This window comes from Lynx canadensis, chromosome D4, assembly GCF_007474595.2.
Source record: "Lynx canadensis isolate LIC74 chromosome D4, mLynCan4.pri.v2, whole genome shotgun sequence".
NCBI lineage: Eukaryota > Metazoa > Chordata > Mammalia > Carnivora > Felidae > Lynx > Lynx canadensis.
In genome coordinates, this window is record NC_044315.2 from 83,733,885 (window position 1) to 83,761,624 (window position 27,740).

At 52.1% G+C, this 27,740-nt stretch overlaps 1 protein-coding gene across 1 annotated transcript; it reads left to right on the forward strand.

Annotated features, from left to right (window-relative positions):
- On the forward strand, positions 1-27,483 carry OLFML2A (olfactomedin like 2A). Its single transcript, XM_030293914.1, has 8 exons — positions 1-117; positions 7,940-8,203; positions 14,040-14,147; positions 15,619-15,828; positions 18,133-18,382; positions 20,498-20,728; positions 21,769-21,954; positions 23,345-27,483. The coding sequence occupies exons 1-8, from the start codon at positions 1-3 to the stop codon at positions 23,947-23,949; spliced, it is 1,971 nt and encodes a 656-aa protein (XP_030149774.1). The 3' UTR covers positions 23,950-27,483.
- Positions 27,484-27,740: the final 257 nt, after the last annotated feature.

Consider the following 27,740-nt stretch of genomic DNA (forward strand, 5'->3'; position numbering starts at 1 on the left):
ATGGCCGCGGCCGCCCTCCTAACCCGGTCCCGGCCACTGCCCCTGCTCCTGCTGCCGCCGCTGCTGCTGCTGTTGCTGCTGCTGCTGCGCGCCGGCCGGGTGCGCGCTGACAGTAAGGTACGGCGCGGCCCTCTGATCGGGGCTCAGCTCCGCGGGGAGCCGGGCGCGAGGGGGCGCTGTGGCTAGGGTGCCGACCGAGGAGGGTGTCCGGGCCAGGAGCGGAGGACCAGGAGTGGGAGACCCGGCCGGCTCAGCAAGGAAGCCGCTGGGGCCAGGACCCAGGGAGAGGAGCGCGTGGGGGAAGAAGCGCTGAAGATGGTAGGAGTACTTGGGACCTGGGGCCTGAGGAAGGGGCTCCGGGACCCAGTCCAATGCGGGGAGAAGGTCAGCACTGAAACCCAGGGCCAGGGAGAGGGGACCCTGGGAGTTTAGAGGGGGCTCAGACAAGAGATGCAGTCCCCAGCCCAGGAAGGGGATTCCTAGGAGCGCTGGGCAGGGGCAGTCTGGAAATCTGGCTGAAAGTTTCCGCGGCAGGCTAACCAGGTGGGGTAGACCCCTGGGTAACTACTAACTACCCAGGGACTCCAGGATTTGCAACAGAGCCGGAGTCAAGGCTTTCAGGCCATGCTGGGCATCCAGAGTCCCTACCCAATAAACCTAGTGGGCTGGCCACTTGCCTGGCCTCTGGTAGTCCTGCTAGGGATCTAATGCGCCTTCTGGAGGACACCGTGTTTCCCTAAGGGACCTGAGCTTTTGTTTTCTGTTGTGGCTGAAAGGATCTGCCCTTGTGTCAAGCAGACCTGAGTTCAAATCCCACTCCATCTCTCATCTGGGTGACATTGGGCCTTTACCTCTCTGAGCCTCCATTTCCTCGCTTGTAAATATGGAAATAATAATAGTTCCCGCTTCCTGCAGTTGGTGTTCTTTGGTGAGGTCATGCCTGTAAAATGTTTAGCACCACACCTGGTACCTAGTAGGTGCCCAATAAATCATACCGTGATTAAGAAATCTTATCAGGGGAACCCAAAAGGAGGTGAGATCCAGAATGTTGAGAGAGCAAGCACTCAGAATCAGTGAGAGCAGGGACCCCTTGAGGGTGTTCTGGAAATGACCCAGGAAGGAGAAGGGGACTGGGAATGAATGAGGGGTGGGAAGGAAGTAGGGCCCTTACTCATACAGCAGGAGAGCAAAGGAGTGACTTCTTTGGTGTCTCTCCAGCCTCTTTCCTGGGTAGAAGGTGAGGCTGCACTGCCCACAGGCAAGGTAAAAGGCAAAAGCCACTGGCCACATATTAAGTTTATGAGCACTGGGCACTAGCAGACCCTCACCCTGAAGGTTCAGCTCAGGGTACGAAAACAAGGGAGCTGCAGTCCTGACCATGCACTCCAAAGATAAGAAGGGAATGCATATCATTCCTATTTTACAGATGGGAAACTCGGGTGTATAGAGAAGTGGCCAGCTTGTGAACCCAAAGACCTAGGTTCTGGCCCTTTGTTGTTCTTTGATCGTGTGACCTTGGGCAAGTCACTGCCTGACTCTGGGCTTCAGTTTCCCCATCTGACAAACAATCTCTGTCCAACTTCCTTTCTATGTAGGATCTCTCGCATTCCCTGGCTCAGGTAGGGGAACAGTAAGCAAAAAAAAAACAAAAACAAAAAAAACTCCACATAACCTGATCAATGCTTTGCCCCTCCCATCTCTGGCTGGGAGGAATATTTGGTCCAGGGCATCCTCTGAGCCATGCAGAGGACTGTAGAGCTTGTGGGGGAGGGCTAACATTCAAAACAAAGCAAAGACAAAGAAAACCCAACATGTTGTTTATGTAGTGAGTCAGCCAAACACTTGCTAGGTTGGGTGTGTGTGTGTGTGTGTGTGTGTGTGTGTGTGTGTGTGTGTGTGTGTAGCTGTTCCAGGGCAAGCTGAGGCTGGTGGGTAGGGAGGTGCACCCTAGAGCCTGCAGGATGCAGCACAGCCCTCCTCAGACACCTCCCACCCCACACCACTTCAGCCAGCTGGGAAAAATAAAAATCAAGTGATGGGTGAATTTACTCTGCATTCCTCAGCACAGCCGGTCTCCTGCTGGCCCTACAGAGAGAGCTGTTTTCATTATCACCCTTTCCCTCCCCCATAACCATCCTTCCTCTCCAAGCCTGTCCTATTTTGGAGAGGGGGGAGCCCTTCGAGGGCCAGCCTGGGACTTGAAGCCTATCTAGGGCCCTAAAGGGTTAAATTGCCCCCCACCTTAGGCTTCCTGCTCCTGGGGGAGTCCAGCCCCCCCACTCCTGCCCCCCACTCTCAGGGGTGCAGGGGCAGCTCAACCCCAGTACTCACCACAGAACTCTGTGGTCTCAGGGAGCTCCTTACTCAGGGTGTTTTAATTTATAGCAAGTGTTTATAGCAAGGTCTCTCCTAAACAGGACTTGGAATTTTCATCTAAGGAGGTGCTTTGTCCAGCACGGGAGTGGGAGAAGGGCTTCACAGATTCCCTGGCATTTCTGAGGGGCTGCCCAGCTTGGAGGGACAGACAGGTAACCACATGAAAGCCAGGCATGGCACTTGGTTCTGCTGTATGCCCTTGCAATGTGGCTGAGGATTCCCCTTTGCTACTTCAGTTGCCCCATTTGTGAAGCGTGCCTCACTGCCATGCATCCAGGCGGTGACAAGGGGATGGGGGTCTTTGGTCATCCCTGCTGCTGACCAGGGGCCCAAGGACGGAGGGTAGGCCAAGGCTTGTAGGGACTGGGCCAGGAGAGCAGGAGGGGCTGGCACAGGCAGCCTGTGGTGGCGCAGGCTGGATCAGATGTTCTAGGCCAGGCTGGTCTCCGGGGGCTTCGGTGCTATTGCGCCTCTGCTCGGGGAGTTTCTGCCTGTGGGTGTAATTGAAAACAGCCTCAGGGCAGACAAGGGATACAAATGATGAAGTCCTCCTCCCAAAGAGTGTGGGGCCAGGTCAGGCCCCACAGGGTCTCTCCACAGGGAAATTCTTGCCCCAACATTCCTGTTGGCTGGGGCACCCAGAAGAAAGTACTGAGAAACATCCTGTGTGCCAAGCCCCACGCCCAGCACTTCAATTCAGAATCTTACACAACCCTGCTGCCAACCTCTATTTGACAGGTTGGAACACTGAGGGTCAAAAGAGTCAGGTTGAGGAGTTTGGAGAATCCTGGGGTTACAGGATTCTCAGCCTTCAGTGGGCATCCAGATGGCCTGGGGAGCCTCCGAGTCTGAGTTAAGAAGTGTGGACTCAGGCCAGGGCACCTGCATTTTCCAAGTGTACTCCAGGTCATTCCAAGGCACATCCTTCCAGTTGAAAACTCATGGAGCTATAGGGAGCCATGAAGGTTTGTGGAGCAAGAGAGTAAAGATCACCAAAGGGGAGCTTCTGGAAGATTATGCTGGCAGAGAGGAGGCTGCTGTGTTCCTAGGTAGCAGTTAATGTGGTCTGAACTTGGGCTATCATCATGGAATGGAGAACCAGGGATAGAGATGGGAGATAATTAGGATAAAGAATTGGAAGAACATGACTGATGGCTTGTCCAGTGTAAAAAGGAGGCTCAGATATCTGGGTTGGGTGGGAGGGTAGTTGGACATCAGTTGAGAAAAGATGCTGGGTTCAGTTTTGGATGGCTTAAGTTTGGGGGTCCTATGCCATCTAGGGAGTGTCCAGCTGGCACTGGGCCCTAGGGGAGGGCTTTGAGGGGGACATGGAGACTGGCTCCCAGTGAGTCTGGGGTGGTCATGTGAAAAGAAGGAAGACTCCACCTCAAGGTAACACAATGTGAATCTGTTCATTTCTATAACATTCTAGAAGTGTAAACCCTCCTCTTCTCACTGTGGCCAGATTTATCCATCTTTCTTCAGAAAAATCTCAAGTACGCCTTCTCACCATCTCATTGGAGGATTTCCTTACAAATACCTAGGGATGTTTTTTGGTTTGTTTGTTTTATTTTGAGAGAAAGGAAAAGGGAGGGGCAGGGATTGAGAGTGAGACAGAGAAGGAGAGCGAGAGAAGGGCAAAAAGAGAAGGAGAGAGAGAATCCCAAGCAGGCTCTGCACTGTCAGTGCAGGGCCCAATGCAGGGCTTGATCCCATGAACTGTGAGATCCCAACCTGAGCTGAAATCAAAAGTTGAACGCTTAACCGACTGAGACACCCAGGCACCCCCAAATACCTAGGGATGTTTTTCAGCCTGAGCCACCCACACACTTCTGGGGTCTCTGGCAGCAGGTGTGTGCTGAGTGAGGCCGTAGAAAGAGATGCGATGTGATGCAGGGACTTTGCTGCTTCACAACAGCTCCAGCCCTCGTGCCAAGGGCAGGGTGGGCCAGGTCCTATACCATCCCCTGTGACCCAACCCAGGGCCCCCTTTTCTGTCCCAGCTCAATTGTTGTTGGAGAAGCCCTTGCCTGTTGACTATGGGTGGTCATGGGAGGAACAGCAAGTAAACCAAAGTTTTAGAGTCAGGCTGTTCTTAGTGACCCTGGACAAGCCTCTAGTCTTCTCTGATGCTCAGATTTCTCCTCTGTAAGAGGGGGCTGTGATGAGAGCAAAGAGAGGTAGAAAATGACGTGCAAACATGAGGGAGGGTTGTTGGCGGCTACTTGAATAGCACGCACCCCTTAAAGAGCAGTTACTCTGTGCCAGGCTTGGTGCCAGGCGCTTTGCATGCATTTTGACTCATTTCAGCCTCAGGTCAAGCTTACGAGGCAGAGATTATTATCCTCCCCGTTTTATGGAGGAGGACGCAGAGACTTAGAGGGGTCAAGGCCATGCAGGGAAATGGAGGAGCTGGGATTTGAGTCTGGGCTTGGCTCCTCACCATGGTGCCTTGCTGCCTCCAATCAAGCACCGCCGGCCCCAGTAATCACCGAAGGGAGGGCCTTGCCTAGGTTCCTGGCAGCTGGGGCTGGGAGCAGAGGCCCTCTTCCGACTCCTGGCCGGTATCAGGGCTTTGGCCGCCCCCCTCAGGATGTAGCACCTCATCTGAGGAGACAAGGAATATTGCAATCTGATGTGGAGGCTGGTGGGGGTGGACGTTGGGATTATGAGTGGGTCCCCAGGAGGAAGCCTCTCTGGCCTGGCCACACAGAGCACATCCATATCCACCCACTGGGGAGTGGCTGGGGGTGGCTGGAGGTCCCGGCAGATCTGGGAAGGGGGCCCAGGAGTCTCGAACGGAAGGCAGGCTTAAGGCACTGGCCGAGATTTAAGGAATGTGCAAAACCCCCAGCCTGGCTGTCAGCATTCATAGGCAGGGGAGAATTGCCCCAAAGTGCCCAGGCTACACTCTGCCCACAGAGGGCCCAGGACAAAGCTACTGGTAGCTTCCTCCTTCCCCACCCTCCTTGTCCCCCAGGGGACTGGAAGTCTACCCACACTGGGCTCTAATCCCCTTGAACAAGTCATTTGATGGCTCCAGGGCATCTGTAGGACAGAAACAAGCAGGAAAACGACCCCCTTTCAGGATTATTGGTAGTAATAACAACAGCTACAGTAAACAGACTGTACTGTGGGCTCCTGGCACTGGACTGAGCATAATCCTGGCATTCCATCTCTCAGTGCCTTGTTGGGCAGACACTAGTAGTACCCTCATTTTACAGATGAGGAAACTGAGGCACAGAGAGATTAAGCAATCTACCCAAGAACACACAGCTGTAGATGGCCCATGGTTGTTGCCTAACCACTGCCCCCACGCTTCCCCAGCACTTAGTGAGTTCTTAGTAAATGTCACCTCTGAGGTCTGTGACCCAGGATGGTTCATCCACCATCTCTCCACAAGGCAGCCCGATAATAATAATAATAATAATAATAATAATAATAATAATACAACTTTTCATAATGCAGATCTGAACCTGGCTCTCCCCTGCTTAAAATCTTTCCGTGACTCCCCAGTGTTTTCAGGAAGAAACCAAGATCCTCAACCAGCTTTCAGGACCCTCCACAAGCTGGTCTCTGCCATCCCCGGGTTCCTGCAAGTACCAGCCAAAATGATTCTCCCTCAGATCCCCAAGTGCCAGGCCATTTCTCATCTTTACATATCTGATTTGCTGTCCCTCGAATGCCCTTCTCCTCCTTAAAGATGCCCCCCAAGGGTGCCCTCCTCTGAGCAGTCTTCATGGGTGTCTTCCTCTGTGTTCTCAGAGCCTACTCTGCCAGCTTCTCATATAGCAGGAAAGCTCAAGAATGTATCTCAACCTATTTCTTCTGCACCTCCAGCTGTCACCCAGGGTCCAACAGAGGCCAGAGGCCCAAACAGGTGTCTGACAGCTCAGAACAGATATGGGGTGCCTTTGGCCCTTCCTCCAAGGGCCCTGCAACATTCAAGGGCACTGGGGTTGGCAGGAAGCCCAAGGGAGCCATAAACTGAGTCCCAGTTACTTCAGTGAGAGCTAAGTAGCCACGAGGCCTGGGGTGTTTGTTGGTTGAGCCTTGGGGAGCTGTGTTCCAAGAGCCTGGAGCCCAGAGTAGGCTGGCTGAGCCAAATAGGGAGTGGCCAGAAAGGCTGAGCTGCTTACCATCTCACAGCTACTAACCCAGGTTGCAGACACCACGGTCTTAGCCCTGTGCTCTAGCATTTCTGCAAAATGCAGGCTTATTTATCCAACAGATATTTACAGAGCATCTACTATAGGCCATGCAGGCACTATTCTGTGGTATAGGAGAGAACTGAACAAAGTCCCTTTCTCTAATGGTTCCTTCAGTAGAGTAAGAAAAAAACAAGCAAACACAAATATAATACTTCAGATGGTAATAGGTATAATAAAGAAAAACAAAGCCACTAGATAAGGGAACAGAGTAAGGGGAGGTGGGTTAGTCTGGAAGGCTTCTCCGAGGAGGTGATGTGTAAGTAACATGAGGGAATAAGCCAAGGGAGTATCAGGGGAATAAGGGTTTCAGGATGAGGGTATCACATCTGCAAAGGCTGCAATGGAGTAACCCAAAGGAAGGAAAGGGTGACAAGAGGAAAGGTTGAGAAGAGGCTGTCAGTTCAAGTAGGCCTTAAAGATCATGGTAAGGACTTTGGAGGTAACTAGCCCCCCATACATAGATATTATTAAAGGATGTGATGCACATGAAAACCGGGGTGTAGTAAGTGCCCGATAAAAGTTCTTCATATCTTTTACTGTTGTGATAAAATACACATGATATTTACCATTTTAAAGTGTACGATTCAGTGGCATTTAGTACATTCACAATGTTGTGCAACCATCACCACTACTTAGTTCCAGAACATTTTCAATTACTCCAAAAGGAAACCCCGTGCCCATTGAGCAGTCTTTCCCCATTTCCCCTCTCCCAAGTCCTGGCAACCACTAATCTGCTTTGTGTCTGTGGATCTGCCTAGCCTGGATATTAATAAACGGAGTCATACAATATGTGGCCTTTTGCGTCTGGCTTCTATCACTTAGCAGCATGTTGGCAAGGTTCATCCAAGGTGTGGCATGCATCCATACTTCATTCGTTTTTTGACTCAGTAATATTCCACCGTATAGACGCACCACTCTTGTTTACCCATCAGCGGATGGACATTTGGATTGGTTCCACCTCGTAAGTATTGTGAATCATATGCAGCTGTGAACATTCATGCACAAGTCTTTGTTTGAATACCTGTCTTCTGTTCTTTGGGGAAGTCATCTTTAGATAATAATTCTATCTAGAAGCAGAATTATTGGGTCCTGTGGTAATTCCATGTTTTGTTTTGTTTTTTTTAAGTTAAAAAAAAATTTTTTTTAGAGTAATCTCTACAACCAGTGTGGGGCTCGAACTCACAACCCCGAGATCAAGAATCACGGGCTCAACTGCATGAGCCAGCCAGGCACCCCAAAGGCCAAGGGCACTGGATTGCGCTACCTGTCCCAGGTGCCTCCTCCTGGCTCCTCCTCCCTCCTCCTTCTCCCCCCCAGCACTGGCCTTCGGCTCACCGGAGCCCCTCTTGCAGGTGTTTGGTGACATGGACCAGGTGCGAATGACCTCAGAGGGCTCTGACTGCCGCTGCAAGTGCATCATGAGGCCGCTGAGCAAGGACGCGTGCAGCCGGGTGCGCAGCGGGCGGGCACGGGTGGAGGACTTCTACACTGTGGAGACCGTGAGCTCAGGGACCGACTGCCGCTGCTCTTGCACGGCGCCACCCTCCTCACTCAACCCCTGCGAGAACGAGTGGAAGATGGAGAAGCTCAAGAAGCAGGCACCGGAGCTCCTCAAGGTAGACTTTCTGGGGCGGGGGGGCAGGGAACGCCTCCTGGGTGAGTATCTAGCGTGGGCTGTCCTTTCAGTGAAAAGTCCACACGCTCTGGGTGGCTGCTCTTGTTACCCCATTTCACAGGGGAGGAAACCGAGGTTCCCTGAAGGGAAAGCCACTTCTTGCCCAATACTATTTGCCAGTAAGTGATGGAGGCGGCGTTTACACAGTTTACCCTGTGTTCTAGCAGGTGTGCACAATGCAGGCTCCTTTATGCAACAGATATTTACAGAGCACCTACCACCGGCCAGGCGGCACTGTTCTGGGGATAAAGGGGGGAACTCATCGTGCCTTGAGTAAGGGAGACAGAAAATAAGCAAACAGATATATACTTTATCACCTAGTTCGGTGTCCTATATTTTACCCAAACCAGTTCATCTGTAAGCCCCTTAGAATATAGTATTTTAAATTTTAAGTTTTGTGGCATTTTATTGTTTTTAATGTAATGATACCACTTCCCATATTCAGGCACCACCTGCATACCAGATGTTGTGCTAAGCTCATTTTACACATTTTTTTTCCTCTAAATTCTTGAACCATTCTGGGAAATATGGAATCACTGTCCTCGTTTTATACTGAGGTTTGGGAAGTTAGGTGACACAAGTTATGTGTGGCCCAAGCTCTCACATAATGGCAGGTAGCTTCGAGGTCTAAACCATACTTTTATATAAATTTTATGCTTACCTCCCTCCAGCCACCTCCATAGGCAGATCACAAAGAAGCCCCACCTCCAGGGACACCGCCCCATGCCAGGGCCTACCACCAGGACACATGGCTTGAATAGGCATGTGCAGGCTAGATCACAGTCCCCACAGCCAGCCAGGCACCTTTGTGGCATTCATAACACACCCAGCTCTGTGCTTGGTGGGGCTGGGATTTGAACGACTTCCTGCTGTATCCAAAGCATGTGTTCTAAACAACGTTACTCTCCTGTTTTCCTTTCTGTAATGGACCAGATAAACTTGCTGTCTTTTGAGAGTATCTTTTTCTTTTACAATTTCTTCCAAACATATGAGTATCTATGTTGCCTTTTTTGGTATCAAGAACTGTGAAATTGACTGAGATGTTACCATACTTCTAAGATAACAAGTCAGCCTGCCCATTTCATGGATGCTGGCAGAAGACACAAGCCTCCTGGGTCAGAGACTAAGGACTTTATTACTCACAGCAGCCAGAGTATCTACATTTTTTTGAACTGATTCTTCCAGCTCCAGTTCCCATGGGGTGATACAGTGAAGACCAGATAACACCTGCACACACAGTGGGGTATTTCTCAAGAGTGGAGCCCCAAGCTTAAAAAATCCAAAACTTTTATAATGGGCACTGAGCACACCTTCCCGACTCTGGAGGGAAACACTCTATGTTCCAAGATTGCTCACCATACAATAAGATGTCCTGGAACAAAGACAGGCAGCACCGCTGCATGCAAGACATGCAGAAAAAAGCAAGAGACCCGTGAAAAATGGTCTCCCACATTTGGCTAAAAATATTTTCTTTAAATTTAACTTTAGTTTTATTTTTGTAACAACTAAATGGATACCAAAACTCTCAAAGCTGGGATAGGATTGAATTTGAGGACAAGTTACCTCTTAACAACTTGTCAGTCCCCGGAATGCACTGTCTCCCTGAGGCTTCACTAGGGTTCTACAGACTTGAGGCACTGAGGCCATAGGGACAAACCCCAACTTCTGTTCAAGCCCACTTCTCATTAACTAAATTGTAAGCATACTTTACATGAGGATACACAAAACCTTTTCATACATTCTGGCTAATTTAATCCTTGCCACAGCCCTTTGGAGAGCAAACTTATGGTCCTAGCTTTACTTGTGGAGGAATCTGAGGCCCAGAGAGGGATTGTGACTTGCTCTCAGCCAGGAGCCCATTGTCCCTTAGGTCTTTTCAGTACACAGCAGCCATTATGGTTTTCATTCAGTCTTGTAGGACCAGAGTAGGGTAGCGGTGAGATTGATCCAGTAGGTGGTATTGTAGGAGGAGGAGAGGAGGAGAAAATACTGTGTCTCATTCACACTGTAGGTCAGGGGCAGGTACCTGAGAGATACCCAGAAAACCCCAAGAGAGAGGTGCAGAGGCAGTATGAGACAGGGCTGAGGCCTCTCCCATTAGGCTCGGCAACTTGTCCTTCAGCAGAAGCCTGTCTATGGGAAGCCCCCCAGGAGAGGAGGTTAAGGGAAGCCCATGGAGGAGGGGAAGCAGGGCACACCCATGTTATATCCTCCCCTGTCTCTACCCCAGCCCTTTCAAGCTAAGAACTTCGGCTGTGATTTGGTCTTTGTTGCATGACTCTGAGTAGGAGAGAGAGGATTTTTAGATTCCCTTTCTTGGGGAGGTTAGTGACAGGTGCATACCTTTTACCTCTTCACTCCCTTTCCTTCTGGACATGAACTAGACATGGGCCCACCCTTGAGGAATCCCCAGTCCTATGGGGACACAGCTCCTGACTCCAACAATGTCAGTGTCATTGGTGCTGGGCCACCGGATGTCCCAGGACTGTGGGAACCCAGAAGAGGAGGTAACATTAGAGCTGGGCTTTGAGGGCTTGGTAGGAGTCCCTCAGGCAGAGAAGAAATGAGGGTATTATGGGTGAGAGCAGGTGGAGTGGATGTGGCCCAGGATGGCTCTCTGCACTGTCTCTGCTCCAGCCCCACTAGCCACCTGTCAATTCCTCTAGCATAGGGTTTCTCAAACTATCTGTGGTGAAAGACAATTTTTTTTTAAAGTTATATACCCAGAAGATGCATTACTGTGCCGAAAGCATGAACAGATTTATGGCTCTTGTTATTTATTACCAGTTTTCTTTTCTTTTTTAATTTTTTTAATGTTTTTATTTATGAGACAGAGAGAGACAGAGCATGAGCAGGGGAGGGGCAGAGAGAGAGGGAGACACAGAATCTGAAGAAGGCCCCAGGCTCTGAGCTGTCAGCACAGAACCTGACACGGGGCTTGAACTCACGGACTGTGAGATCATGACCTGAGCTGAAGTCGGATGCTTGACCGACTGAGCCACCCAGGTGCCCCAAGACAAATTTTTAAAAAATAAGAACCAGGGTGCCTGGGTGGCTCAGTCAGTTAAGCGTCCGACTCTTGATTTTGGCTCAGGTCATGATCTCAGGGTTCATGAGTTTGAGCCCCGCATCAGTGCAGAGCCTCCTTGGGATTCTCTCTCTCTCTCTTTGCCCCTCCCCACTCATGCTTTCTGAGTCTCTCAAAATAAATAAATAAACTTAAGTGTTTTTGTTTTTTTTTTTTTTTCAAAAAAGGCAGCCTTTAAAATTTTTTTTAAATAAAAAAATAAAAACAAGAACCAATACTTTTGGAAAATGCCATAAAAATGAATTATTCGAAAAATGAAACAGAAAACAGACATGCAAAATACAAATCCAGTGTTTTACTAGTAGAGTCAACAGATTAAAAATTTCTTTGTCAAAGGGATCTGAAAGTTTGTAAAAGTCTACTCCCACTTTTTTGTCATTACCTTATCATAGATGAGCGACAAATAGCTTGGGCCAGGGCTGGTCTGCAGACCACACTTCGGTAGCATGGCCCAAACACACCGTGTTTCTTCTTCCCTCCCGCTCTTTATACAAACTGTTCCCTTGGCCTGGATTGCCCTTCTCCTGCCTTCTTTGCCTAATTTGGGCTCCTCCTGCGGAGCTCAGCTCAAACAAAACTCCCTCCCGGCATACTTTACTAATCCACATCTGCTCCTAGACAAGGTCAGCGTCCTCACATTAATGATCTGGGCACCTCTCTGTTACGCTCTGTTCTTTGACAGCCTGTGAAGGACCATGAAGGCTTGTGTCTATCTTACTCATCACTGTTCTTAGTTCCTGGCCCACAGGAAACATTTGCTGAGGCCATTGAGGTTACATGGGCAGAGCATAGAGGGCTCGAATGCCAGGCTTAAGAAGTAAAAAGTCATACGTGAGCACTGGGGAGCCATGACAAGCTATCTAGCAGCAGAGAGACCCAAGGTCAAAGCTGTGTTTTGGAAAGCTAGTTTGGGTCACCATGAAGGCAGTAGACTGAAGCTGGGAGGATCCCCTTTAGTATCCTGGAATAGTATCACTATTGCTGGTATTCATGAAGCCCTAAGCAGCATGCCCACTCTGCAGAGCCCTGTCCAGACACTACTGCTCCTGACCACAGCCCTATTGCCTCATTTCACAGAGAAGGACGCCAAAGCACACACGAGTCTATGTGCATGGTTCTCAGACTGTGCTCCCCTGAGCCCAAGGGGTACCGAGCAACTCTTCAGGGTCTGAGCTAGGTTACAGGGGAGCAGACAAGACTCAAGGCCCAACCCTTGCTTCCGTAAGACTTCTCCACTCCCTTTTTCCATTTTAGAGATCAATGCCTACTCAAAGAAAAGATCTCTGGCTTAAAACAACTTGAACACCCCTGGGAGAGTGGGAGTAAAACTGTTTTGGAAACAGCTGGCCAGGGTCAGACAGGAGCGCTGGCTTGCTCAGACCCTGAGAAATGCTGCAGGACTCAGCGTAGGGCCATGTGAGAGGGTGGGCTGAAGAAACAGCCCTCCTCAAGAAGCCAGGGGAAGCTGATTTCCAGCCAGCCCCTTGTGCCCTGGTTTCCCTGACACTCACTGGCATCTTGGCCATCTGGAAAGGTCATATCCTGATGACGTGTGATGGAGATAGGAAGGGGAGGGACATCTGCAGAGAGGAGCCCTGCGCTGGACACAGGTGACACAGAATCTGCCACTGGCCTGTTTGTTGTGCAAGCTCCTCCCTTCTCTTGGCCTCCGTTTCCCCATCTGAACACAAGAAGGAATGGTAAAGCATGACAGGAGAGAGGTTTTGGTGTATATCAATCTGGGATCTGCTGCCGGCCCCACCATTTAACAACTGGGTGGCTTTGGACAAGTCACTTCACCTAAGCTTCAATGTCCTACTCTGTAAGATGAAAATAAAAGTTTTCCAGACTTTGTCGGAGTGCCCAACTGGTTCGGTCCGTAGGGCATGGGACTCTTGACCTCAGGTCATGAGTTTGAGCCCCATGTTGGGCACAGAGATTATGAAAAGGAAGGAAGGAAGGAAGGAAGGAAGGAAGGAAGGAAGGAAGGAAGGAAGGAAAAGTTGTCCAGACCTTGTCTTTGGGTCCCAAGGTGCAGACTCTGAGGCAAGTGATTCGTGTGCTGGTGATTTATTCTGAAAAGCCCAGGAGAAGCTGGTACCAAAGTAGTAGAGGTGGAGGAGGGAAGAGAAGGAAGCCCAGTAGGGTGTGGTCTCAGGCCAAGCATCAGCTTCAGCCCCAGGGGATGCTGGAGTGTGAATGACAGCCCAGTTGTCCCCCACTGGGGCTAGGGAGCTGGGCTTTTCAATGCCCATACCTGCCAGGCATTGCCTAAGGACTGCCCCGGGAGGACATACGCTCCCAGGCACTTTGGGGACACAGAAGCTCTTTGAAGAGGGTCACAGATGCAGGCTGTTAAAAAGGAGGCACGTGGAAGCCAGGTATGGGCACAAGAAATAGGTAAGAGGGATCCCAGGGCATGTACATTGATCTCCAGTGTCCACACACCCCATGGGGTTGTCCTGAGGACTAAGTGAAACAGCTCGTTAAAGCCCCTAACACCGTACCTGCCTTGTGATAAGAGTTCAAGAATGGAATCCACTGCTTTTCTCATTATTATTAGCAAGCTGGGTCCAATGGGTGCTGAGGCCCCATGAGGCCATTCCAAGTGGTAGAGCTCCTCTTGCACCATATGTGCCTGATCCTGTGTTCTGCCCTTACCCTAACCCTCTCACCCTTTCCTGGGCAGCTACAGTCCATGGTGGATCTCCTGGAGGGCACCTTGTACAGCATGGACCTGATGAAAGTGCACGCCTATGTCCACAAGGTGGCCTCCCAGATGAACACGCTGGAAGAGGTAAGGGCAGAGCTCTACCCAGGAGCCAGGCTGGGTCAACACTGGACGCCAAGGGTAGTGTCTGAAGGGGCCTGGGCAATTCTGCCTTGACCCTGGTGGCTGTTGAAAACTGGACTCCAGCAGGCAGCTGGGAGAGGGAGCTGTAGGCCTCTGGGTCCAGACTTCGGAAAAGCAGTCTGACTGGGCTCGTGGGCCTACAGGAAGCTGGAAGGCTGGGTGGAGAAACTGAGGCACTGGCTGACTACATGAAAGGGATGTGGAGTAGGGCTGGTTGGAACTTGCAGTTGCCCTCAGTTCACCAAGACCAAGACTCATACATTACACAAGTCCAGGGCTACTTGTCGCATAAAATGCCACATAAAAGTACAGGATTGGCCAAGCCCACCAGGGTAGGGCTTATTAGGACAGCATGGCGGTCCCAGTACCCACTTGCAGCAGACGCATCTTCTGGTCAAGTGCAAATGTGCTGGAGGGCTAGGCAGGTGGCCAGGACTGCCCCCTGAGGACAGCGACAGAGCTGGACAATCCTGGGGCGTCCACGCTGCAGGTTCAAGGTTTACTGGCACACATCTCTGCTGGCACAGCCCGGCCTCCGCCTGTTTCCTGCATCCGGCCCCTGCTGGGCTGCCGGGAGCCTGGGGCCATGCAGCTGCCAGGAGCGGGTGTGGGGGCTTCCTTTCCCAGCTTCCTTTCCAGAGGGAGGGGGCACCTCGGCATCCTGTGCCCCCGGGTGAGAGATTAACCCCTTGGTCTCCCCAAAGCTGGGGTCACAGTGGCTTCAATTATCCAAAAAGTGTTTGGTGTGTATCTACCGTGTGCCAGGCCCTTGCCAGCATGGGAGTCAGGTAATGGTTGTTGGACTGCTACCGTGCGCCGGTGTTTTCTGTGCCCCTCGTACATGCCAGGCTCTCCTGATGCCAGCTCCATGGTTATCCTTCTTTGGCCTTTCCTCCCGTAATCTTAGGAAATGTTAACTCGCTTCGTGGAACTAGGAGCCAGGCGATCTGGAGAGTGTATCTGCTGTGGCTGGAACAAATCAGAAATGGTTTCCGTAGCCACGAAGAAATGATTTTTTAATTGTCTTCTGTTTCGCATTATCTGCGCTTTGCTTCTGTTCACTAGGCGATAACTAAAAAAAAAAAAAAAAAAAAAAAAAAAAGCAAACAAAAAAAACCCCTTATTGCTAACTCTGAGTGGAAGTGGAGAAAACAGCCTCACTTGGGAGGAACTGGCTCCCTCTGCCCAAAGGAAAAACATCACTCATTCACTTTTTAAATAAGACATGAATGATCACATGGCCTCTGGGCAGCATGCTTTATCCACCCAGGCCTGCTGGTGCCACTGTCTGTACCCTTGGGCCCTGCTCAGGAGACGGGCAGTGAAGCTGGGGTGTCCCCTCCAGGGAGGCGGGGGGTGGGGAGTGGCTCTCAGAGGAGGCTAGAAAGACCTTGATTAAGGTCCTGCCCCACAGAGCGTCAAGGTGAACCTGAGCCGGGAGAACGAGGTGGTGAAGGAGGGCATGCGCCATCTCAGTGAGCAGCTGAAGCGCTATGAGAATCACTCGGCCATCATGATGGGCATCAAGAAGGAGCTCTCCAGCCTGGGCCTCCAGCTGCTGCAGAAGGACGCCGCCACGGTCCCAGATGCTGCCCCAGCCCCCGGCCCTGCTAGCAAGGCTCAGGTGAGGCCATGGCTCTGGTGATGGGGCCAGAAGGTGGGTGGACTTGGGAACACAGTGTGCCAAGAACCTCAGTCCCAGGAACCAGCTGGATGGGGGTTTGAGATCATAGGAGAGGGCTGAGGGTTAGCACAGCTAGAGAGTCCACGGCAGGGTTGGGGGCAGGGGTTGCTGGCATACAGCGAGCACGGTTGACAGAGGTAAGCTGGGAGCAGATGTGGGGATCCAGCCGAGGGGTGTGTTTGCTGAGACAGGTGTTTGGCGGCATCCAAGGCATTTCCGTTTCCAAACGAGTGGGGACAAGGCTGTAGAGAGGACCCTCCCTGCCTGGTCCTGGGGATGGGCTGCAGCAAAACCACTTTTAGCCTCCCTTGCTGTGGCTGGACCCCTGGCTGGGTCAGGCCTGCTCGGGGGAAGATGGGCAATGCCTCGGGGAACCCTGCAGACTAACACCACTTCATCAACCCAGTCTGGAGTGGAGAATTCCTACAGCAAGTACCCAGGCGTTCCATACTCAAGCTCAGCAGAAAGTGAGCAGAGACAACAGAGCCATCCAAGACATATAACACACCTTAATGTGCATTTGAAAAAGGCCCTTCTTGGGGTGTCTGGGTGGCTCAGCTGGTTGAGCGTCCGACTCTTGGTTTCAGCTCAGGTCATGATCTCACAGTTCATGGGTTTAAGCCCCACATCGGGCTTTGTACTGACAGTGCAGAGCCTGCTTGGGATTCTCTTTCTCTCTTGTGGTCTCTCTGCCCCTCCTGCACCCTCTCTCTCTTTCTCAAAATAAATAAATTTAAAAATAAAATGAAAGAAAGAAAGAAAGAAAGAAAGAAAGAAAGAAAGAAAGAAAAAAGGAAGAGAAAGAAAGAAAGAAGGAAAGAAAGAAAGAAAAGGAAGGAAGAGAAAGAAAGAAAGAAAAGGAAGAGAAAGAAAGAAAGAAAGAAAGAAAGAAAGAAGAAAGAAGAAAGAAAAGGCCCTCCTCTAAGCAGACAAATTGCCAAAAAGGCTCTCCTTCTGGGCAAATAAAAAGGAGCCCCTTGTGGGTGGGCAAATTGTACAGAGGCTCCCTCCTATGATAGATATACACTAGGGTGTGTGGCTTGGCAAATGGAAGTACAGGCTCAATTTCAGTGCCCTCATGCCCCTTTGGCCTGTCACCCATGTGTAGGGCACAACCGCTCCGTTCTGCACAGCGGCCTTGTGTTTTGGAGTAGGGAAGAAAGGAGCCGACGTTGTGGAATCCTGACATCCTCTAAACCTGACTTCTAAAGTCTAAACCTGACTTCCTCACAGACAGGATCTCAGTTATTCTCATAACCACCCATGAGGAGGGAGCATCATTGACCATTTGGCAGATGAGGAAACGCAGAGCGAGGTCACATGGAGAGAGGGCGGCTGTGCCAGGACTTGAACGCGCATCTGTGTGACTGGCGAGCCCATGCTCTTCCTCTCCGCCTCTTGGCCTCCTATGCTGACATTGTGATGATGGGGCCATCTGTGTCTGCAGCCAGGACCGCCTAGTTGCTGATAAAACGTGGAGGAAGCCTGGTGCCTTAGCCCAGGGCAGGCTTCCTGCTCATTCCCGTGTCAAGTCCACAGGCGCGAATGAGTGCTGTTTTGGCCACGACACGGAAGGTCTAGATACTGTACTTGCTGTATCTCCTGGAGATTCTGCCTAACAATAGGTGATGTCACAGGGCCTGTGATCTTGTGCCAAGCCAGCATCAGAGGCATTTAAAGGGAAGTGAAAATAAAATTTACAAAACGTTGGAAACTGCATGCACAAAGGGCAATGCCCTTGATGACCAACCCATCCAAGTTTGCCTGAGACTGAAGGGTTTCCCAGGATGCAGGACTTACAGTGCTAAAACTGGGACAGTTCCCGGCACACTGAGATGACATTGGTCATCTTGCCTCGGAGCCTGAGAACCTCTCCCCGCCCACTAACAAAGACCCATGAGTGAGAGAGAGACAGGGATAGGAAGCTGACCTGGTGACCAGTTACCTCCCTAGGGAGTTGATCATTATAATCTACCCCCTGGGGGCGAGGATGCGGGTGGTTGGAAATGAGACAGGAATCTAACCTATGAGGCTGGGCTTGGGAGCTATTGCTGAGTGGGGAAACCAAGGCACACCCCAGTCATGGACTTCGCCACTCTGGGGGAAAGCTGTGACTTCACGAGCACCTGAGGCGTAGGTCCTGGAGTGGCATGACCGCTTCCAGTCCCCATAAGCTGAGCCTCCGTGACCTCCCACAACACCTCTTCTACCTCCCCTAAGTCTGAGATTTCACTTCTCCCTCAGGACACAGCTGGAGGGAAAGGCAAAGACAACAACAAATACAGCAACACGCAGAAGAGCTTTGTAGACAGGGGCCTCCCAAAACCTCCTAAGGAGAAGCTGCTGAAGGTGGAGAAGCTGAGGAAGGAGGGCGGCAAGGGCAGATTCCCCCAGCCCACAGCCAAGCCCCGGACCCTGGCCCAGCAGCAGGCTGTGATCCGAGGCATCACCTACTACAAGGCGGGCAGGAAGGAAGTGGCCGAAGCTGTGGCTGGTGAGTTGGAGGAGGGTTGGACCCTTGGGGACTGGGGGCTTGCTGATAGATGGCACCCCAAAGATCACCTACACGGATCCAGTGTCTTCTCTACAAACTGCCCAGATGTCACCTCCGCTGGTTACCTGTTGGTGCCCTTTGTTCATCCACACAATGAGATGATACCCCATCTCACTGGACTTTTCCTTCTTCATTCAAAAAGTTGCTGAAGGTCCACCATGTACTTGCTGTATCTCCCAGAGATTCTGCCTAACGTGGACTTCACAGTCCAGTGGGAAAAAACATACCCGTGGCCAGGCAACAGCCAGAGGTGGGGTAGGAGTCCCCAGACCTGTAGCCAGCATTCTGGGAAATGACATGGAGCCTTCTGGGCACCTCTTGTTTCCCAAGTGGCTTTGGAATGGATGGCCTCTCCAGCACCCCCCACCTTCTTATTTCCCCAAAGAAGAGCCCACAGACTCCTATATTGTTCCTTCGATCCACGGGGGATCACAGTGAAGGGCAACCAAGTAATTAACCAAAAACACAAGAGACCAAAGTTCCAAGAGTACCCAAATTTCTGGGCCATCCTCACTGATGTGGCTCCTGATTCTTCCTCTGAAACCCTCCCCAAATGCCTGAGGGGCATCCCAAGCCTGCTCCCCCTTCCCGGGTCCTGTTGACCACCTCCTTCTGTGAGGACCTCTGCCCACATGTCCAAGGGACCGGAAGGTAGAAATGTGAGGGACCAGTCTCCTTCAAGAGCCCCCTAAATTTGTGGTCTCTCAAGGCTCAGGGGCCTCTTCCCCAAGCCCCTGGTGCTAGCTGCTGACTGGCTCTGAGTCCTGCCAGCTCAGCCTGGCCACAGTACAGAGCCTCTGACCCCTGGCTGGGCACTGCCCAAGAACAGCTGCAAGCATCTGGCTCTGCCAGCGAGGCCCGTGGGAACAAGCCTCTTGCCCTGGCAGGCTGCCAAGGCCAGATTCCCCTGAAAGAGGGTGTGCCCCATTCCCGAGAGACTCCAGGGGCTGCCCCACAATGGGGCCTGGCTAAACCCTATGCAGAGAGCAAGCCTGGCAGGGAGAGAAAAGGAAGAAGTCGGGTAATTGTCCTGGAGTCAAGGGGCCTCGTCCCCTGGGGGCCACACCATCACTTTTCCTTTGTCCCTGGCTTCTCGGTTTTCTGTGTACTTTCACACATGCTGTTGCACTTGATCCAGGTGAGGAAACAAGTTCAGAGAGGTGAAGAGACTGGCTCCAGGTTTCACAGTGAGTGGTGGGACTGGAACCCAGGTCAGCGGGCTGCAAAGCCTGCCTTAGACCTCTTCACAGCTCTGTCCTCTGCTATGTGGCACTGAATCTTCCTGCTTTCCCTCTGCAGGCCCCATCCATCCCAGCCCAGAGAAGTGTATGGGTCAGGGATGACCCAGACATGGCCCCACACAGGTCCCACGGGAGCAGAAAAAGTCATCCTGTCAGCAAATGCCTTACCAGCAGGGGTGGGAAAAAGGGAGGATGGTTTCCGAGAAAGCCACGAAATGAGAGATAGGAGATGAGTGGGGGGACAGAGACAGAGACAGAGACCTGGAGTCCAGAGGTGATGGGAGGCTGGCTGCACCTGCCCCTCCCTGCTTGAAGTGGCAAATACTGGGTGAGAGGAACAGGCTGGGTTCCAGGGGAAAGGATAAGGAAAAAGTCTGCAATTTGGGAGCAAGGGTTTCTGCCTCCTGGAGTTGAATCGAGGACATGAAAGAATTGGTACAAAGCGTTTGACACTTAGGAGGGAAGGGGTCTCATATTTGGCACCTCGTACTTGCCAGGCCCTGTGCAAATGATTTGTATACGTTTTCCTCTGATCAACACAGCAGCCGCACGTGGTGAGCCTTGTGATTCTCGTTTCATAGAAGGGGAAGCTGAGGTCCACCAAGGCAGGCGACTTGGCTGAGCTCACTCAGCTGGGGTGCTCGGAGCTGGTCTGCTGACCGCAAAGCCTCCCCACCTCCCCCTTTTTGAGGCCTTTTACTCCTCAGGGCCTCCCCGCTTCTCTCCGCCATGGCCCCAGAGCTGGGAGCCAGGTGGGCCTGGGGAAGACACTGGGCAGCAGCTCAGGATAGAGCACAGGGTCTTCTCCCCGCAGACAACGCCCTCAAGGGCACTTCCTGGCTGGAACAGCAGCCGCCCAGGGCCGAGGGCAGATCACCAGAGCCCAACTCAGCAGAACAAGACGAGGCTGGGCCCAGGGCCTCAGAGGGAGCGGACTTGGCCTCCGGCACCCCCGGCTCGGACCCCTCCGTCACCTCCACCCCGACTCCCACCACCCGTCCCCTGCCCACCGAGCCACCTTCACGCCCAGACGTCCCCAACCCAGGTGAGTAAGCCTCGCAGGGGTCAGCAGGGTAAAGCCCATGGGCCAAATCCAGCCTGCAGCCTGTTTTTGTATGGCCCTCCAGCTAAGAATGGTTTTTTTACATTTTTAAAGGGTTGCAAAAAAAAAAAAAAAGAATACAGAAGTATGTGGTCTGGAAAGCCTAAAATGTTACCTATCTGATCCTTTATAGAAAGTTTGATGGACATTTACAGTGAAACAGGTAGTATTTTCAACAAATCCTTCTTAACATATCACCTAGGATCCCATCATCAAATCCAGCAATGATTTTCATATCTTAATTTTTTTTTATGTAGCTTTTTTGTAGCTTTGGCTTGTGTCTTTCGGTAGAAGTGTTTCCTATTAAATCATCGAGCCCATCTTTCTGGAGGGCCTCTTGGCTACCTGTGATAACAAGGTATTGTTAAACCCATTGCCTACTTTGGCCTGAGTGCATTCCACTTCCAGGAATCTTTCCTGAAGGGTCCATCGGCAATGTGGACAACAGCTGCAGCTTAACCGGTTCCCTCCCAGCCTATTTCCAACATCAGAAAACTGGAAATAATCTGAAGGTCTCACACCAAGGGGACTGGGGCACAGCTGTCTGGTGGCCTGGTAGAACCTTGAAATCACATCATTAAAAAGCCATTTAATGATGTGAGAAATCGCCCAGTGGAGGGAAAAAACAGGATACATAAAACTGAATCTTCAGAAGAACCACGGTTTTTTACCGTATCTCTGCATGACTGGACATGCAAAGTTAAAAAAGAAACAGAAGGAAATACAACATGTTTAAAATTTTCTTTGGATAATGACATTCTGAATCATTTTTATTTTCCTCATTCTCCTTTACTGAATGTTCTGTGTTTTCTCTGTTGATCAGACATTGCTTTGATCGGGAGGAAAGGGGGAAAAGGGCTTCGAACAAAAAGATCAGGAGGGATTTAAGTATGGCCCAGATAACGCTCCCTGGGCTGCTGCCCCAGCTCGGCTCGGGGCCTGTGGGTCTGAGTATCAGACGCTGTACCCCTCACTCCCCATAGGCAGAGAGATAAGCTGTGAGGGCACCCTCCGGGCTGTGGACCCCCCCGTGAGACACCACAGCTACGGGCGCCATGAGGGAGCCTGGATGAAGGACCCCGCCGCGAAAGATGACAGGATCTATGTCACCAACTACTACTACGGGAACAGCCTGGCAGAGTTCCGCAACCTGGAAAACTTCAAGCAAGGTTGGGGAGCCCGGAGATGGGAAGGGGGGCAGGGTGCGGGCGGCCTGGAGAGGGCCTCCTATGGAGACTGAGCCCTCTTTTGCCTGTGGTTTCCTGTGGTCCAGACTTCCCCAGCCTGGCCCAGCTCCAAATGATCGGCCACCCCAAGGAGGGGCATCTGAGGGCACCCCCTATGCGCTGGCACCCAGCCAGGAGCTGGAACACAGCAACAAACAAGAGGGATGTGGTCCTGCCCTCCTAAGTGTACCTTACTGTCAAGAGGAACAATACTTAGAGTTTCCTCTTCTTGAGCACTTATTATGTGCTAATCATCCTGTGTGCGTCAGCTCATGGTATCTTCAAAATTCTATGAGGTGGGGGTTGTCACTCTGTTTTGCAGGTGAGCCGAGCTTAGAAGAGTTGCAAGTCTGGGCAGGGAAAGGCAGAATTTTGGTTATCAGATCTGGTGCGTGATGGGGGAGGAGACACTTAGACAGGACCCACCCTCCAGAAATGCACAGTCTGATGTGAGAGGCAAACACTTAAAAGAAATAATTTCAGTGTAGTGTTTGTGGGAGAGCTCAAGGGACAGTGGAAATCAGACTTCCCAGAGGAGGAGGCAATGCTGAGCTGAGCCCTGGAGGAAGAGCAGGGATAGCCATGCAAAAGTGAAAGGGACAGGTATTCCACGCAGCAAAGGCCCTGTGTGGGCCAAGGCCTGGCGATGAGAGGCAGGGTGGCATAGAGGAGAGGTGGGGGAAGCAGAATGAGAGAGTAGGCTGAGGCGGCCCTCGTGATCCACATCAAAGTTTGGGTTTATCCTGATAGCTGTGGAGTCACAGAGCCTGGAACAGTCAAAGTCCTTCCTCTGCCAGGTCAAAATTGGCCTGATCCCTGCCTCAGGTGGCTCACAGGCTGGTGTGGAGGAAGCCAATGAAAAGTGCCGAGGCAAGGATTATGGTAGGTCAGAGGAGAGGCCCTCACTCAATCCCGGGGTCGTCGTGGGAGGCTTCCTGGAGGAGGTAACGTTGGCTAAGGGCTCTGAAAGATAAGGAGGAGACCTTCCTCAGGCAGACAGGATGGGGAATGGAAGTCCAGACGAAAAGAACAGCATGGGCAAAGACGCTGAGACAAAGCATAGAGGCTGTCTAAATCCTGGCTGCCCCATTCCATAACTGTGCGACCTTGAACCCTCTGCCCCTGTTTCCTCCTTGGCAAACGGGGATGATAACAGTACCTCCTCGGTGGGCGCGGTGGGGTGGGATGGTTGGCCCAGCTCCAGGCCCATAGCACACTCAGTGTCCCTTGCTTGCAGGGCCACTCAAGAGCCCTGGGTGGCCTCGCCAGTCCTGGGGTGAGCGGGGAGGCTGTCTGGGAGGCTCAGGTGTGACCCTCAGCCCTCCACACACAGGCCGCTGGAGTAACATGTACAAGCTGCCCTACAACTGGATCGGCACGGGCCACGTGGTGTACCAGGGCGCCTTCTACTACAACCGCGCCTTCACCAAGAACATCATCAAGTACGACCTGAGGCAGCGCTTCGTGGCCTCCTGGGCGCTGCTGCCAGACGTGGTGTACGAGGACACCACGCCCTGGAAGTGGCGCGGCCACTCGGACATCGACTTCGCCGTGGACGAGAGCGGCCTGTGGGTCATCTACCCCGCGGTGGATGACCGCGACGAGGCCCAGCCCGAGGTGATCGTGCTGAGCCGCCTGGACCCCGGCGACCTCTCCATGCACCGCGAGACCACGTGGAAGACGCGGCTGCGGCGGAACTCCTACGGGAACTGCTTCCTGGTGTGCGGCATCCTGTACGCCGTGGACACATACGACCAGCAGGAGGGCCAGGTGGCCTACGCCTTCGACACGCACACGGGCACCGACGCGCGCCCGCAGCTGCCCTTCCTCAACAAGCACGCCTACACCACCCAGATCGACTATAACCCCAAGGAGCGGGTGCTGTATGCCTGGGACAATGGCCACCAGCTCACCTACACCCTCCACTTCGTGGTCTGAGCATGGACCTGTGCTCACAGGAGAGGAGGGGCAGTGGGCATGGGGGCTCCCCACAGCAACTCCTGCAAGGGGCTCCATCAGCAAATATTTTGGGGGGGCCAGGTCCCGGGGCAGGTGCTGGGCATGTGGCACAGCCAGGTCAAAGCTCCCTTGGCCCCAGTGGGTTAGTAATCCCTTCCACTCACAGAGCACCCTGCCAAGAGCTTCGTGTGCACTCAATCCCACTCAGTCCTCCCACTGGCACACCCTTGGAGGTAGAGATGATTCAGCCCATTTAACAGATGAGGACACTGAGGCTCAGAGAGACCGTTCCCTTGCCTAAATAGCCTCACTTTGGATCAGGCAGGCCATGCTTTACAGATGAGGAGACCTGACCACACTCCCCTACACCTCCAGGCCTCTCCCTACTCCTATAGTTTCTCTTGCTCTCTCAACTCTGTCTCCCTTCCTGGGGCCGCTCTAAACCAGAGGCCTCTGGGACCCATGCACTAGTGTTGGTTGGAGGCTCCGCTCCGTGTACCACCCCAGGCGCCCGTTCTGGCCGAACTGTTGGTGGCCCTGGGCTTCAGGCCCCTTGGCTAATGTTCCTGCTCCTTGCCTCTAGCCACCCCCCGCCCCCACCCCTGCCACCCCTCCTCACCGTTCTGTCCAACCACATTCCAAACCTCCATGGTCACCCAGCCACTGAGCAGAAACCACACCCCGAGGAAAAATACCAGCCCCTGTTCCAAGCTCCCCCTCCCTCTGTACTCATTTTTATTTTCTCTTATTCCGCCTCAGTGCCGTCATCTGTTTCCGCAGCAGCAGCTGAGAAGGCTGCAGACAGCTGTCTGCCAGCCCCGACTCTACCAGGGTGGGCAGCTGGGCCAGGCCCTGAGGCTCCCTCTCCACCCAGAACGGCTGGCTTTGGCCACATACCACAGGCCATGGGACCTCTCCTCAGCCCTTCCCAGAGCCTTTGGGCCTGCGGTCCATGTTGTCGTTTCTCTCTGGACCTTTGAACCCACAACCTGTATGCACTCAGGGATACCTCCAGGACTGCCATGAGCAAGACCCTAGACCCGAGGCTGGGGTGGTGCCAGGATGACACAGATTCCCTCTTCCTCGTCACTCCTGACCTGATCATTTAGTGGAATGGCCCAGCAGCGGGGGTCGGGGGTGGTGGGGGGTGGGACACCGGGGGGAGGCTGAGATCGGAGCAGTTGGGTCCAGGGGAGGCACGTGACCTTATGGTTGCAGGCAAGTGCTAGAGGGTAAAAGCTGGGAGGGAAGGAGAAGGGGGTCTGTGGACCAGGCTTTTCCTGGCTTCAGAATTATTGGTGCACAGGTGGGCCATCTCTCCTGGAGCTGCTGGTGGCTTCCCTGAGCCTCAGACCCAGACAGCCCACAGGACAAGACCTTCAAGCCTGCCCCTCATCTGCCATGAGCTAGGAAGAAGTTCACCAGTCCAACTCCCTGTTTCACCAGAGGGGAAATATGCCCAGAGAGGTTTAGAGAGTGGCTCGGGACCACACTGGGGAACAGGACACAGCCCATCTTCCAGAAGGGCTTTGTCTATACCCTTTATTCTCCCGGTTTGGAGGCAGCTCTGCCTGGGAAGGCCATAGACTATCGGGCACCCAATCCATCCCAACACCCCCGACCCTGCTCCCCTCATTCTGTTCCCATGCCAGCTCCTGAATATCTGTATATTTGAACGCCCGGGTGCCATGTTAGAAAATTCAGCTGCATACCCAAGAGTGTAAGGAAATGCAGTTTGTGCAGAAGGCATTTCTGTCAGGCATTGTCAGGTGATGTTTTGTTTAAGCTCTAACTCACCCCTAAAATAAAGGGGAATGATGATAGCCAGCCAAGCAAGGCCTGACTCATAGTGGTGGACACATCCAGCCTCCCCCACCCAATCGACGGCGGGCTGCACTCAACAGTCTCTTCAGGGGGCTGCGTTTCCCTTGGCCCTGGGTGTGGGTTTTACAAGACTGTGTCTTTCATGATATCACAGCCTAACCATGCGAAAAGTGTTCAGACTCCTCTTGCTCATTAGTCTGAGAAAAAGGAAAGTTACAGAGGACTGGTTTGGGAAAGTGAAAAGGCAAGCAAGATTGTTTTCTGGGGGAGATGATGCTGGCTGCAGCCTCCAAACATTCACTAAGTCCCTTCTGTTTTCAGGCCTTTGTGTGGGGGTTAGGTGATGATAGAGTTATTTTCCTCGCTTCACAGATAGTCGAACTAGAACCCAGACGAGTCACTTGTCATGTAAGCAGTTAAGTGAAAGGCCGGGTCTCAAATTCAGGTCATCTAACCATCACCACTGACTGAGCATCAAGTGTGCCCGGCATGCCATGTGCACATTCTTTCATCTTCCCCACAGGGCAAGGTATATACTCAGAATGTGCCCATTTTACCGATGAGGAAAACTGAGGTGAAGGGACTCACCCTAGGTCACACAGCAGCTTAGTCTGTGGCAGATCGGGGTTTCAGGGCTGGTCAGTACATGCTGTTGGCCAAATGCATGACACTCTAGGGGTAGCTCCAGAAGTGATGGGTTTTACTCTGTGCGACCAGGCCACAAACTGCATCCACACTGGAGACCCAAGAAGGAGGATGGGGTCAGCTTGTAAAGAACCTTGAATGCCAAGCCAAGAACCGTCTCCAATCACATTTGGAACAGAGTCATATATAAATTAATAGAGAAAAGAAAATTCTGAGACAAGTGGAATTTGTTCTGTTGCTGATGGGAGGCAGGGACAGGTTTTTGTTGTGGGCTTTATTACATTTGGCAACAGTACTTCAAATAAGAGAGGACCTGGACTGGGGAGGGTCAGTGTTTCTTACTGACCTTGGCTGTGAAGGCAAAGGAAGCTGTCTCCGGTGTTCTGAGCCCGTGAAGGGGCTTTGGCTGCCGCCTTTGACTCCCCGCTAGAGATTTCTGGGCCTTGACATTTAATCTGCTGTGTCTACGGAGGAGAGAAGGGGGCCTCTGCCTCACAGGGCAGCCCTAAAAGTGAGGCTGGGGTTTTCCTGGGAATTATTTGAGGGTTCCTGAAAGCCCATGTGTTCCAAAGCATTTTCTCCCTGACAGCATTGGAGGCCACTCCGGTGACAGGAACACACAGCACCAGATAGGGTTATCAGGGAGCCTGGGTAGGAGTTAGGGAGCCCTGGGTTGGGATCTGGCTCTACCCCTTATATGCTGCATGCTTGAGCAGGGTAGGGACTGACAGAGGGGACAGATGTCAACTCCCTTTTGTGGCTGAAAACTTTCAGCTTAGTGAGGACTAAGGGCGGCTGAGGACCCAAGCAGCACCCTCCTAGAGCTAGAAGGCACCTTGACACGCATTATTCCCGATGTAACTAGGAACCCCCAAGGTTGGCACTACTTTTCCCCGTTACAGGTGATGAACCTCAAGTTCAGAAACGTTAAGCAACCTGCTCAGGGTCGTGAGTCTGTCAAGTAGTAGAGTCAAGATTTGCACCAGGTCTGTTTTGTACCAAGGCCCCAAACTAACTGTTAGGAATCTTGTAACGAGTCGTGTTTTCTTTTTTGCTTTGGCCGCTGGGAACCTCAAAGTCAAATTTGAGATTACTTTTAACAATTGTACTGAGTCAACTACTTGACTCTGACTTCAGTCTAGCTTTCTGCTTTAATCTTTACCCCGATCTGTTTATTTTTTACTTTATTGTATTTTATCTATTTTTGTAAGCTGCCACAATACCTTTTGTACAACAAGGTGGCATATAACTAAATAAATAAATACATGATCAAAAGCTCCGTTTGAAAGTCTTAACTAAAT

What these genes read in the sequence shown, in the direction of transcription:
- OLFML2A (XM_030293914.1), top strand. Translation starts at nt 1, where the DNA reads ATGGCCGCGGCCGCCCTCCTAACCCGGTCCCGGCCACTGCCCCTGCTC. An exon ending in GCCCTGCTAGCAAGGCTCAG is followed by an intron (nt 15,829 to 18,132) that starts GTGAGGCCATGG and finishes CTTCTCCCTCAG; the next exon opens with GACACAGCTGGAGGGAAAGG. An exon ending in CCTGGAAAACTTCAAGCAAG is followed by an intron (nt 21,955 to 23,344) that starts GTTGGGGAGCCC and finishes CTCCACACACAG; the next exon opens with GCCGCTGGAGTAACATGTAC.